Consider the following 15,115-nt stretch of genomic DNA (forward strand, 5'->3'; position numbering starts at 1 on the left):
GTCTTGGATGCCATAGAGGCCTCACACTCAGAACCTCTATGGCATCCAAGACCTAAAGTGCTTTCTTGCATTTTCTGTTCTCACCATACCACATATTGACCTGACAAAAAAGTTTATTTTGTTATTATTTTTCTAAATAAGGCAAGCAAACATAAACCTTTGGCAGGCATTTTCTGGTTGGACAAATTACTGTTTCCAACATAAGGGGAACAACTTCAATACTACAACGAGCAGAGTTACAAGTGTGTTGCTATATTAAGTAAAGAGGAGGGATGACTATCATAGTCCGTAACAACTCTCATCTCCCCTTCTCCTGCTACCCATGTGCTAGACGAGACATGGGCATGCCTGCCTTTCAGGTGGCCTGGGTATTAATACCCAGCATTGTGAGTGTCAACATGCCACCTCACCATTCTTTCCTGTTAGTGTTTCCCCTCTCCTGTCTCTGGGGCAAGGCCACGCTATACATCTTTTAAAGTGAGAACAGGCAAGGCATTTGTCAGCTAACAATAGAGTAGTAACTGCCACATAGCTATAACACTTGAGGTGATGGGTTAAATCTAATGGTGTGTGGTTTCTTGGGTATTGGTAATTACTTTACATATCCAGTCTGGATGCTAAATAAATGACTCTGTGTATCTGATGGATTACAGTTCCATATTAACATGCAATTGACCTCAAATTAATGTCTAGCAAGTTAATCAGGCTTGCTAGATGAGAACCGTGATAAATATGGCTGTGATGATTATGCACTTGCTAAATGTCACTTGTCCTCAACAGACAAAAATATTCCAAACATAGATTTATTACATTTGTATTACAGGCTATAATTCGTCACTTCAAAGAATACCACACCAATTGCAGTATTTTAAACTATGATATTATCTTATGATGTCAATCATGCAATCACACGCCATAATAAATATTTTCTCAAAAGGGCTTGTTGAACTTGGAGCTGTCCGTTCAGGATGTAGATATGAGAGGAGGGTGTGTGGGATCATGCGGAACACACAGTGCGCTCAGACGTGAATGCCCCCATCACAGAGCTGTAAGCATTCCTCATGTCCACCTTCTATGTGAGATAGAAAACATCTGTCTCTGACCTTCCTCTCGCCGCTGTCTGCCTCCATGAGGCGTGGTGCACTGTTTGGTTCAGGCTGCAGCGAGTCAGTGGGGCACTTGATTAATGGAAAGCTGCTCTTCCCTGCTTCATCACCTCCCATCCAATGGAGATAGTAAATCCCAGTGTTCACGAGAGGCCGTCGACAGAGGGCTGGACTTGGCTCGCGGACCATGGGCTCCCACTGTGACTGCAGCTTGGGCCGTAGTGACCAAGCATCCCAGCATGCACTGCATGACTGAGCTGAGCCCTGCAAGCAGGGGATGAGGGAAATTCAGATGAGGGCTGCAGGTGTTGCTCATCAGGAAACAGCAAGCCCCAAACTGCTCAAGCGAAGTCTGCCTAAGCCCACATGCCTCTCACGTGTTTCCAAAAAAAAAAAAAAATGTTATTGGAATGAATGAGGAGAGAATATAGGATAGATTGTTTTGTAAGATAGTTAGTTCCAGTCTTAGAGTATGTGTACAGTTCAAGAACAACTGTTTACAGCTTATAGTAATACAGTCCCAGACTTAAGATATGTAATTCGAAATCATGATGGTGTTATGACTGTCTGCCACTTTATTTTATTTGAAAATATTTGGTTTTGTTGTTTGTAAAAACATGCCTTATTTGAATGTAATTTATAAAACTGGTAAAATTGAGGTGTGTGTGTGTGTGTATGTGTGTGCATGTGTGTGCGTGTGTGAGCGTGTGTGGGTGAGTGTTCTGGCTGTGGGCCCTGCAGGCTGGCTGGCTGATGAAGGTAGCTCTGACAGCTTCTGAGGGAGAAGGGTCTGGGCAGGCAATGAGAGATTGAGGGCACCAGGTGTCTGGGGCCTGAGCATGCATGTTCACCACTCTAAGGCCACTCTATGTTTAGATGTTACATGACGTTACATATGCTGGTTTTTTTTTTTTTTTTTTTTTTTTTTTTTTGTAGCTGCTGCGTTTGTTGAAGATAAAAACGGTTTGCCTGCTGGCATGTGGACCACCCTCTTGCTCGCTCCCCGATCTTTTTCTCTGAGTCCGCATGATCAGCCGGCATGCAGCTCACTCTCCCACGTCCGCCCCCTCACAGGACTGCCTCCCTGCTGATCAATCAGGCCTTGTCTTTCTAAGAACACCCTAGCAATATTCCTAAAACAGCGCTGTCACATCGTGCTGGTGGCTGTATTACAAATCACCCATATTCGGGGGAGGGAGCACAGCAAGGACATTTACCGCAGCTTGTTGATTTGAAACCGGGATTTGTGGTTTGTTAATGGCATCCTTCATTTTAATTGATTCAGCGCTGACTTGCTTGTGTGCAGCGCAGACCCTCCCAGTCCCGAGAAAGGGGATCTGTCGCGCCGTGTTGCGGCTTGAGTCCTGTGGGACAGCTCAGCTCCACCGCCTGTGGTTGGAGGCAGGTTGGAGTTTCACTTACAAGCTGGCCGCTTCGGGCTCCTGCTCTGCTCCTGTTGCTCATGCTGCCGACTCTCTGCTTGTTTGTTCTGCTGGATGGATCGCCAGGGCGGGATTGCCAACCCGCCACTCCGGCCTGCTTGCCACATTAAGCGCACTTCCCACTCAGTGTGTGATGCGTGACCTTCGCAGACGCCCCAAAGATGGACGAGCCAGGGGTCACCGCCATTGCCCTTTTCGGTCTCTCCTGAATAATGGGGCCTTCATTAATAATAAGCACTTCATGACCCCCGACCTTTGGTTCCGACCTCACAGGGGGCCCAGTGTTCCATCAGTCCCACTAGAGTTTATGTCAGGTACTCATTCTCCTCAATCTAGTTAGGACAGATCCATAACAAACTAAAATGCTTCTCACTCGTAGTGATGAGGTTTTTTTTTTAGAGGAGTGTATTATTTTATTAATGCAGCCACGCACAGCTGGATGTGCAAACGGCAAAAATGAGACAAGGAATGCAGGCGTAATGCCGTGAGACAACAACATGGAAATGTATGAGAAGGTCTGCCACCAGAGCGTTTTGTGTGAGTGTGTGTGTGTGTGTGTGTGTGTGTGTGTGTGTGTGTATGTGTTGTTGGTTGTCAGCCCCTAGGGTTAACCACAGTGGGAGCAACAGAGCCCTGCTGGGTGGTGTGTGTGGGTGGGGGGTGATGACTGACGCACACCATGCTGCAGCAGACACTCACTGCTAATCACAGCGACATGAGAATGGCCAGACTGACCTGTGCCACTGCAAATACCTTCCACATATTGTACATGTAAAACATGCACCAATCTCACACAAGCTGACACAGCCGTTCTCAGTCACTCAGACTCTCTTTCCCCTTCATTGCTCGAAGTGATAGATCTCTCTCATACCTTCTTTCTCACTATTACACAGCTACAGATCTATCCAGGTTCTAGCCATTATTCTTTCATCCAATTATATTCAAGTCTCTCACCAACATCAAGCATTTACTATGTAAAAAGCAATATTTCTTGTATCTACGCATAGAATTTACAGATTAAGTGGGAAATACACCGAACAAGGGACATGTCACTTCTTTATTTGCCTTTTTACCCCACCTTCATCTGTCTTTTGAGGCTTTTGCCAAGCTAGCTCAGTATGGCATCAGGGGCAGACTATTGTGTGTGTAAACGTTAATGCTTCTGGAGGGACATTTGCTTAGAAGGAGGGAATGAGCGATATGTGAAGCCCTTGAAGGTTTGCCACTGCTTCTATTGGCTGAGTGATGGGCCAACTGTGTGTGAGCAGTCTAGTGCTGCTCAGGGAGCTGTAATATGAGGAGGGGGCCCTCCATCTGCGACTCTAAAAGGGCCACAGGGCCAGAGGCTTAGCTGGTCTGTGCCCGAGGGAGTCATGGCTGTAATTACCTAAAGAGCTCCCTCTAGAGGCCTGGGAGATTAGGCACCGGTTGAGTGAATGCAGGTGGCCTGCACATCTCAATTCTGTGCACTCAGTGTGGCATGGAGCAGAGTGACTGAGTGATGATAAGCTGGTCTTCAGCTGCCTTATTATGTTACCTGCCTGTTTCCTGACCTGTGTCTAATATTATACCTTTTGCTATCATGTAGATATAAATAACCAGGTGGCATTTCTATACTCCATATTATCCTCCAATACATTATGGAGTCAAAAGCTTTCCTTGTTTTTCAATCTCTTCAGTCTCTCTAAATTTGACCTTGTCTTGACCCAGTTTCAATCATGAGATGTAGGAAACACCAGGAGTGTTTCCACGCCAAGCCACTTGCCTTTCTGGAGATAATAGTCTGCCCCGGTCATCACCTACCCAACCCCATGTGTGTCAGGTCACACACAGAGATTGAGACAGTGTGAGTGTGTGTCTGAATATCGTTATGGGGCTGCTTTGATGCAGGACTTGCTATGAGGTCAGCCCTGTTCTGTGTTTGTGTAAGTAACTGTGATAGATGCCTCTAATGAGTTCTTTTTTTTAATCTTAATGATAAATTGCAGTAGCATTGTGTGCCTTACTGAGCAGCTGTCCCATTGCTCTTCACTCAGTGAATGAAGAAATGAATGAACGTCATGTTGATGAGTTGTTTGTTTTGTTCCAGTACTCTAATGGGGTCAACCTTCTTTATGAATCACCAGAGCAGCTCTTATGGTCACTGAAAACATATGACAGAGGTGAAATTTACTTCAACAATGAACATATTCCATATTTATGCTTCTTCTTTATTGATTTTACAATATATAACAAAGCGACCCATGTTTGTCTAGGACTTTGTGTTCCAAAGAGCTGAATAATTCTTTGCTATTTGTCTTTTAATGTTTGTTACCAATACTTACCTCCAGTGACCTGGAGAAGATGACCCTTCACTGTCCTTCAGCAAAAAGCTGTTTTAGAACTTGCTGTTGGTAATCCTATCAAATGCCTGTAATGGTCTCAGGTAAGAAGTGATGGACATGTAAATGCTGCTGTGCTTTTACCGCAGTCATTTGCTGCTCTAATTGGAAGCCTCGATTGGAGTATTGAATGGGAAAAGCAGTTTCTCAGGGTGCTAATAGCTGTGTTGGCGTAACGTACACCAGTTCAGTCAGCAGACCTGTCTCTGGCCTCCGAGATGGATGTTGACGGCATCTCTTCAGTGGCTGCCTCAAGCTGAATCTCCCTTCCTGAAATTATAGGAAATGTAAGACAGTAATGATTTGGCTGAGGAAATAGCTGACTTCTCACTGCCGATGACTCGTGATGGATGGAATGACACAGAAAAAACAACAATGTACACCTACCTACTGCAACGTCAGATGTCCCAAATCTGTGTTAAGTCAAATACTTATATATGAGAGGAAAATCAAAATATGAATGTACTGAATAAAGTAAGGATTGAACATGAAAGAGGCGATATTTAGTCTTACCATAGGTTTTGTTTTCAGTTAGGATCAGGAGCTCTGGTTAAGCAGTGATTCTCAAAACTGGTTCCATAAGTTTTCTGCATAATGAGTTTGAGCAGCACACATTTCCACACACACACACACACACACACACACACACACACACACACACACACACACACACACAACATCAATGCCAGGCTTGCCAAACTGGCAGGGACACTCAGTATTCCAGCGGTGCATTTGAAATCCACATAACGATAATCTGATAGCTCTCGAGCTCCATCTGTGCTCAATAGGCTTTTATTGTCCCTAATGAGTGGAAATCTTTGTGTCAGAGCACCCAGCTGTGCTGCTGCCCACAGCAGGGTCCCAGCACTACGATCACATGAATCCGCCTGCTCGCCTGGCGCTCTCCTGGATGCCCGCGGGGCATCAGCAGACTCGGGCCTCTCTTCTTGGATGTAGTGAGCCTCCCTCTGAGTTACAGATACCACCATCAGATTGTCCCCTCATGCATGCACAGGCACTAGCAATCTTATACTGTGTTACATTAGAGCAGTGTCACGAGTGAGCAGAGGGCCAGTTTCTGAAGACGCCTGCGATGGGGCTCTTCTATTACACTGAGCCAGCTCATCCCCACTAGGGCTGGAGGGGTGCCACACTACACTGTGCCTTGGGGAGTGTATGTTTTCGAATTGCTTCCTCGTTCAGCAGTGAATACTTTGCATGTCTCACTGACGTTTATGCTTGGCGGGATACTCCTGAGGTCCTTTCTCTTTGCAATAAACAAGATGTAAATCTGGAACAGTATGCTACTTTGACATCTGAAATGCACATCTTTCCCCTTTCTGAAATTCCTCTGTGTGTCATTATTCAAAATGTCATATTTCTCTGAGACAAACCTCATACTTTTAGACAATTTAAAACTGCGATGTCAACGAAAAGATTAATAATTTCTCTGCTGATCCTTAGCCAAAGATGGGTGATTCAATTCCCTTTCACATTTATGATAATTACTCTTAAATAAGAGGTTTCATCCAGCTGCAGCCATTTAGTGTAGCTGCTTATGAATACGGTGACTCATTAAAAAAAAGGAGCAATAGGACTTTTACATGTCTTTATCATCTCCCATCTAGTAGAGGACTGAAAATGTATTATGTCCTTCTTTCCACAGATTCTACCGGGGAGATTATCACATTGATGTGTGCATAAATGACTACCTGGACGTCTACTGTCCCCACTACATGGACTCTGTGCCAGAGGAGAGGACGGAGCGCTACATGCTCTACATGGTCAACTACGATGGCTACAGCTCCTGCGACCACACCGCCACGGGCTTCAAGCGCTGGGAGTGCAACCGGCCCCACTCGCCCAGCGGGCCGCTCAAGTTCTCAGAGAAGTTCCAGCTCTTCACACCATTCTCTCTGGGCTTCGAGTTCCGGCCGGGCAGGGAATACTACTACATATGTGAGTGTGGATGGTTGTGAGAGAAGTCACCACTGTGGTTCAGCAGTTGTACTGCTGTCATATCTTGTTTGGGTATATGTACATCTTCTTTGGGTTTGCAAGGAAGGTTATTCATCTTACACTCCAGCTGTAGGAGGCTCATAAAAAGATATTGTGCTCGCATCCTTATGGAATACTGGTAATATTTGAAGATAAGTATTCCAAGTGAGGAGGAGAACCGCCATCAGCAAGTATGAATTTGTGCTTTGGGAGGCCTGGCAAAACATATTTAAACAAAAACCCAAGCCTGAGTGGAAAACCGTCTTGACTCTCGGGGTCTTCCTGTAAGGCGTCTTTGTTTGCGAGTTCCCAGTCTCAGCTTTCCTTTGCTCGTGAGAGGGCCCTTCAAAACAAGCACCAAAAGCCATGTTTTTACAACTGGAGTCAGATCCCTGCGGAGTGGGAGAGGGAAGACAAAATAAGACGCTAGAGTGGTGCGCCGGCTTGGCCCGGTGCAGCCCAACATGGCTTCATTTACACACACACACACACACACACACACACACACACACACACACACACACACACACACACACACATACAAGCACAGAGAAGAGAGGCAGGCTGAGCGAGTCAACCTGATGAACTGACAGAACATACAGGAACATCAAAACATGTTTATTTTGTGGAATGTGAAAAAGAGATGAGGGAGAAACCAAAAGAACAGAGATGGGTATAAGCAGGGAGTGAGAGAAGGTTCTGCACAGTAAACAATGATTAGGGGTGAGATCTTAGCAGGAGATTAGAGTGCATTTTTTATATGGGTGCGCATAAAAGGCAAAGTCACAATGTAGAACAGAGTTCATTTCTCCGGGGGGCTTTGAGTCAAGACAGTAGGATGTGATACATCTCAGATGAAATGCTGGAGCTGTCAGGTAATCTGAAGTTTTTACAGGAATGGCGAGTGAGGGGATATGAACTAGGGCCACTAAGAGCTCCTTTCTGTGTGACTCAGTTTTATGATTCAACTGTTGTGAACTCGCTTAGACAAAAAGCCATTTTCTCCAACGAACACTGCAACTAACGGGAGAAGGAAATAATCTGTCATTTTGGCTCACATTATGTTATAAAGTGTTAAAGTAACACTCATAGTGCAAGGAATTTAACCTCACTAGAACACACAAACCTGTCTAGACATAAGGCTGGATGTATAATGAGATAGCCAGCAATTTTTAAAATATTCTCTTATTCAGACCGTTATTTTAGTTGAGCTTATATATATATATATATATATATATATATATATATATATATATATATATATATATATATATATAAACACACACTGGTTAAGCTCTGGTTTTAGCTGTGAATTAGTTTGTATTTGTACCATTGGTTAGTTGCATAGCTGTGTGTCTGCATTAAGTAGACAGAGTTTCTTTGTTAGATTCTGTGATGGTTAATGATTCAGAGTGAGAGGTCACTTTCGCAGAGCCGGAGGGTGACATGGGCAGCCTCTGTGCTGTCAGTCAATGGGTCCAGCCTCCTCAGGAAACGATCAGAGGGGATCACAGGGCCGCCCCTCCAGGGTCAAATGTGAACATGCTCTGGTGACTGCAGTTGAACTCTGAATCCTGAATGGCTTAAGGCAGCATGTTTTTCCAATATGGCCCGGGTGGAAGTCTGATCTTAATCTTGGAGGATAGAAATCCAATTTCAAGGGAGGTTTTTGGTCTGTCTCCCCACCCCCTGTGTGAGAGGCGCTGACTGCAGTATGGAGCTGTCTGATACGGGCCTGCTTCAAAAACCCAAGTCTGGTTGTGATGATACGATAGACCAGGAGCGTTTAAACTAAGTGGGCCAGCTCAGATCTGCCCACTCAATAGAAATGTAGGTCTTTGCAGTTGACTTAAAAGAAGCTCTTTAATGAGTGACTTAACCTAATTTTCCTTTATGTCGCAAAGCACTCTTAGAGCCCCAAGAATGTGGCAGAACAGAAGTCATTAGAAGACATCTTATCAAGCCATCTTCCTCACACTTATCAACCTTCTCAGTTTCATCACATCTGATCTGTTAGCCCAGAGATGGGGGTGTCTAGGAGGTTTGCTAAACCCCGGGCATCCGCGTCCCGGCTGGGAGACTCTGCAGTGGATCTGATGTCTGGAGGCATCGAGAAGCTGCTAAGACTGTACACAGCACGGCATGCACTGTGGCCTCCGATGGCCTGAGCTGTAGTGTCTAGCCTAAGCGTCTGCTGCTGCAGCAGGGCGAGGTGAGTTACGCGATACAGCACAGGCTGACTATGGCTCGCTGTCCGGGCTTGACAGGACTTGAGTGCTTTTATCAGACACCAGACCAATTATCTTAATGCAGCACGCAGTTCTGGTAACTGTTCATTTAAACTATTGCAAACTCAGAAAGAGAAGTTACAGTGCCAGGAGCCTGTAATTCTGCTGTGAGCATGACAGGGAAAGAGTTCAATTGAAATAAAATATCTCCAACACTGCAACATGCAGATGTTTGCACAGCACATGCATGTGCTGCCATTCTGGAGCTTTCCTGAGGCCATGTTTGCAGCCAGTACTGGCTTTATGCTCTGCCACACTTGAGAAATGAGACAAAAGCAGTCAAAGTTTATATTTACTCAAAGTAAATATGCTTGTGGGGACATGATTAAGGGTTCTAAAAAGTCCCAGTGTGTCACTGTAGACAACATATAAGCACTTTGATTTAACCCGTCCTCTTCCCACAGTTGGGGGGGGGGGGGGGTGTGTGAAAGGGGAGACAGCAAGGCAGATTAGGAGCATCTGGAGACCCCACACAGCAGGGACACATGTAAGCCTGAGCTGACAGCAACACACTGCATTCTGGTGGAAATAATGGGACTTAGGGATTAGTTGGTCTATACAGTAATATGTGATTACTTCAGTGATATTACTTCAAGTGTACATTTTTAATTCATCAGACACTGATGCCATTCCAGTATGATTCTTTTTTCTTATTTGACTCAATAATAATGTTCACTGATGTGCAGAATAATCAAAGACTTGGAATCTAATCACTGAGTAGATAGTGCAGTCTGAGTTTGAACAGAGGTCATTTGTATCATCAGTACAGATCTTTTGGCAACAGGTGTAGCTTTCAATGAACTGTCATTTGCAGCTGTTGATGTTGTTAGCAGTCAATAGGAGTTTAAGTAGCAGGTGTTGATGTACGAAGTAGCCAATCAAGGTTCAGGGGCAGGTGGAAAGATTATATTCAGCCAGCAGAAGTCAAAAAGGCCAAAGGCGGTATACATTTTCCACACAGCCATTTGAAAGCATTTTGCTTACATTAGTTGTGTCCAAGACAAAGTATTTGACTTTCCATTTTTATGCCAATTGTGAACTTAAATCACATGTGATTTTGTAGTCCTGCATGTCAACAAAAGTCATTTTTAACAATTCAGTCAACAGCATGCTGTTTTGACTGTGTGAACTGCTTGTTCTGTGATGTGCCTTTGAGTGGGGGAATTTACTTGAAGTGTTTTCCATTGCTCATTACTTACTCACCTTTACCTCTAGTGTGATGTGTGCGAGAAATACCAAAGCACTCCCTCTCGCTCCTCGACCCTCATTTGCATTGGCAGGAGATTGCATTACCTGCAACACAAAGACATGGGGGCGAGGAGAGGAGCTCATCCCCCTGTTCCTCTTTAAGCACTAATAGGCTTTCCTTTATGGTGAGGACAAATTGAGAAGCATGGCCCATGGCTAAGATGACAGGGGAAACAGCATATCCAATATAGCGCTGCCTGCGTATATGGCTGGGTAATGAAATGAATGCTGATTGTGTTTCCCTCTGAGGACAGAGCTAGTGCAGGCAGTTAAATGAGGCCATGGAGCATGTGGCGACAGCCAGACATCGGTGTCTCAGCTTAGACAGGTAATAGCTGAGGAGAGGCAGACTGTTCAGGTATCGAACTGCCTCTCACCACTCCAAATGGGATGTTTTCTGTCGGCCGTCTTGATTTCCGCAGTTATTTTTGCCTGGGCAGTGTTCAACTTGTAAAAGGCAGCTTATGTTGTCCTGCCATTTGATCTTGGTGGGAGGGACCTCAGATTCAGACTTATTTATAAATAATCCTTAAAAGTTAAAAATAATAAACTTTCCTACATTGCTTTCCTGTAAAAATCATTATTCTGATGTCTTTGGGCACAGGTGGAATGGATTTATTGGGTGTGATAGTAAACATGTTAATTGTTTTCACAGCCTCTACAGTTGCTGAAAATGGGAGAAGAACATGCCTGAGGTTGAAAGTTTTTGTGAGACCAGCAAGTAAGTTTATGATCTCCCCCAAAACTAACTCCCCCCAGATCTCTTGTCATTATTTTGTTTTCGCACTCTAATCACACCATTTATCAAAGCATGAAATTCACAAGGAGATCTGGATACAGTACTGATATAATGAAGCCTGTCCTGACAACACCCTGTTTTATGTTTCTCTTGCAGACAACTGTGTGAAAACTGTCAGCGTTCATGACCGCCTCTTCGATGTCAATGAAAGAATGGATAACTCTATAGAGCCCAGAGGTTTGTGTGTTCCAGGGAGTTTCCCTTCTTTGGCTGCATGTATTGGGATATTTTCTTGTGTGTCTTCTCAGTCCCCAACTAAAGTATTTCCCTTTCGCTGTTCAGATGACACGAGCCATGAATCGGCAGAACCGTCCCGAGGCGATGTCAGCTCAGCGGTGCATGCGCCCATAGCTGGTGCCATGCTGGCCTCCACCCTGCTCCTCCTCCTCTCTCTCTTACAGTTATAGCGTCCTGTGTGAATGCACTCACACATCCCAACCTTAACACACAGGAGGACTCAGAAAAGAGCACTTTTTAGTAGACATTGGAGCTGCTCATTATCTCAACTGAGATTCAGAACATCGTCTAACAAGAAGGTGCCACACGTCTTCTGACTCTGCCTGTGAGAGAGTGTGTCTCACTGCCCAGTGGTATTGCTGGGTCGATTCTGGTGGATTTCAATTATTATGTGCAACACCCTTCCCCCAAACCCCACCCCCATGTTTATTTGACACACAAAAGAAACAGAAACAGACATGCACACATAAAACAAACAGACACACAAAAACAGACATTGAACCAAACACACTAACATATATTCGCAAACAGCCTCTCTCCCTTATAGCCCTACACATCACCTCTAAGGGCTTATCTTGAAATGTAGGCTTGAAAAAGGAAATGACTTTTTGGAGAGACTGATTTCTATGCCACAAACTGGCTGCGTTTGACAATGTGAAGAAGTCTTACGACAGAGCGATACAGGACTCCTGTCTATGAGTTTATGAGACCATGTCATGTCGAGAAGGACTATCCACTGGAAACATGGGCACTATTGGGGACTACAGACACAAGTGTTTACAGGACTGAAGGGGAACCAGTAGTCTAAGAGTGTATCTTCTATCAAAAAAGAAGAAGTGAGTTATTTTAATGGGGCAAGTAACTGAGGACTCCTTTTCAGAGGAATAGTAGTTTTTGAAGAGTTTTCTTAGCTAAAGAAATAAGCACTCATTTTGTACAGTGTGTACAGTTATGGGAATAAGAAGTGGATAATGTATTCTTGAAGTGAATTGCTCAGTTCAAGTGTAGTTATTACATTGCTATTTTGTCATAGAGTTTGGAGCCTCACCAATATCAATTGTTTAAGTGAATATACTAATTTGTTTGGCTAAGCATATTTCCCTCCCTATTTATTGCCAAGTCTTTAAGCTCTCCACACACTGCCACTGTAGCTGGTAGCCAGGATTCAGGAGGAGCATCACAAATGCTGAGTCTCAGCACTAGTGTAACCACGATCTGAGTGTCTGATCCAGCCTGCTCTTATTGTTAGCTAATGTTTTCAGTTACTTTAATTGATCCTTAAACTGATATCAGGGAAGAGCAGTCTGAGAATGTGGCCATGTTTTCAGTCAACATCTAATTTGTATCATTTCAAAGCAAATTATTATTTGCTTTAGTTATTTTTAAAGCAAAGTATGTGAATCTGTTTAGTTGTTAACTGGGGTCCATGTTTAAAATGAGTAGTGCATTAATTGATTTATTAACATTATACTGGCAGTTCTGTCTGTCCTCTCTTCCCAAAGCCTTTAAAATGAACATAAACTTAATTTGTGCTAATGACATCACACATATTGCCAACTGAACAATAAATTTACAAACACTGCATATCAAAGCAAAGTTTTCAGGGAAATTTTTAATGCACCAAGCGTTTTAGAAGTTCATGCATTTCAGTTCTTTTTTTTGGGCACTGAGCAGGCCATCATCATCTAAGGAGTGTCATCTGAACATGGGTGAAACAACGCTGACACAACGATGCTCCCATTCCTGATGGCAGCTGATGGCCCGGGGTGATTTAATAGGCTCTTTGATGTTGTGCAGGGTGTCAGCTATGTGGGCCACATACTGTGGCCCCATGCGGGTCATTTCTGGAATTAAAAATCGACTGCCGTGTGAGAGCTGGTCGGTGTCCGGTTTAGCTGCAGGCTAACGTTACTCTCATGTACTACGGAGAGACAGGGGAAAGACGAGCGCTCCTGCTGTGATCAATAGTCATGGGCTTCACACACAAAAAAAACAGTAAATATTTGCCCTGGTCTCTGTGCTTGCTAGTACGGTTTTCCTGCACCAGTAGTCACAGGTGATCAGACAGAGGACTTTTAAGGACTGCAGGCCTCTTGTCTTTCCTCTCTGGATGGATGGACTACAAAGCACAGTAGCTGATTGTGGTAGATTGGTTTGAGATTAATGTGGTGTGCTGCTATAACATAAAACTACTTTCATTGTTTAAAAAAAAAAAGAAGTTAACACAGGAGCATATGAATCCTAATTTTATGGATACTGTGTATCCGTAGGTTATCTATGGTATATACAGTGTTAGAACAGTTACATTTTGTACCTGTGCTTAGTAAAAATAAGAGCACTGAGACATTTAACAAGGATGACATTTAATATCAGTGTTCATTGTTCATTTCTTTTGTATTTGACACTAATGTCCCTGTTATGCTGATTTCACTTGTGCATGGTACATTCATTCTGAATAGGATGTTCTGACATTTAACCATCTGCCTTATCTAACTCAAGCACCCGAACCAGGTGCTGCTGTTGCGCTGACAGTGTGCTGTCCCTTGGCCAGAATCACAAAAATAACCAACTTAAAGGTCTGGAAGAGCCATTGCTACCCTTAATGCATAGAAATATATGTGTATTTCTACCCATCTTAAAGTTTTTGCCAAACATCCTAAATATCTTTGCAACTGTAAAAAAAATCCTGGTGTACATTTGTCACAAAAAGGAACCCTTGCCTTTTCTTGTAATATGACATAAATCAGGAAATACTACTTTTGTAGCACATTTTTTTCAGTGTTGACTGTTGGCCTAGAAGCATTGCTGTTTCATCTCTCTTTACTGTGTTTCAAGGTAGCACTCAAACTCCCTTTTGTCATACCCTGTTGGAAATACTTGGTGAAATGGAAGGTAATGACCATGGTGTGCTAGTCTTGTCTTTTAGCCTGAGTCCAGCTTGAGTCAGTGTGTCCCACTGTTTTGTTTTGTTTTTTTAATGGGGAGGGAGGTTTGTAGAGTTAGGGGCAGGATTCCTTTTGCAGCCCTTTCCTCCTCTGACCGTCTCCTCTGCGCTGTGGACCACCGTGGACGACATGGACCATCATTGGCCTGAACGAGTAAGCGTCGCTGCCTGGTCATGTGCCCTTGTGTTGGTCATGTAAGCAGCTCTCCTGCTGCCCTGATACATTATGTTCAAAACACATGTTCATGGCATTGTTTGTAAATACACTTGTCAAAAGCAGCTAAAACTAATTACAAGGAAAAAAAGATAAAATAAATCTTTGTCATTGTTGTAAGAACTGACTGTTGTTTTCTTGTTTTGCAAATCCATAACACACGCAAACATTTTCTCACAGTACCTGTGCCAAAATTCCTTAAGAGAGTCATTTTCGGCTGCAGTCTTTTCCATAGTGTTTGGGCATTAATCTCTAGCATGTAAAAGGGTACCACACTGCGAGCAGTTTAATGAAGGCTCGGGTCATGGATAATCCTATTTATATAAATCCTATGCCATTCCTCACATCCAGATTACACTAGCTGCAAAGTACTATAATACAGAGATTTTTTTCTCCATTCTGAATGACTACTAATTTCCTTTACAGGTGAGAAGCAATATTTGGGATACAAATATATG

The 15,115-nt window shown here is 43.7% G+C and overlaps 1 protein-coding gene across 1 annotated transcript in view; it reads left to right on the top strand.

The window, feature by feature from the left end:
- Positions 1-14,774, top strand: part of efna5a (ephrin-A5a) — a 42,367-nt gene extending 27,593 nt beyond the window's left edge. Inside the window, exons 2-5 of the mRNA XM_027012383.3 lie at positions 6,596-6,888; positions 11,119-11,184; positions 11,359-11,439; positions 11,545-14,774. Of these exons, the coding sequence (XP_026868184.1) occupies positions 6,596-6,888; positions 11,119-11,184; positions 11,359-11,439; positions 11,545-11,669 (565 nt within the window). The 3' untranslated portion in view covers positions 11,670-14,774. The remainder of the gene's footprint in view (positions 1-6,595; positions 6,889-11,118; positions 11,185-11,358; positions 11,440-11,544) is intronic.
- The last annotated feature ends 341 nt before the right edge of the window (positions 14,775-15,115 follow it).

The sequence above is a fragment of the Electrophorus electricus genome, chromosome 8 (assembly GCF_041902795.1).
Source record: "Electrophorus electricus isolate QZ-2024a chromosome 8, ASM4190279v1, whole genome shotgun sequence".
Classification (NCBI taxonomy): Eukaryota; Metazoa; Chordata; class Actinopteri; order Gymnotiformes; family Gymnotidae; genus Electrophorus; species Electrophorus electricus.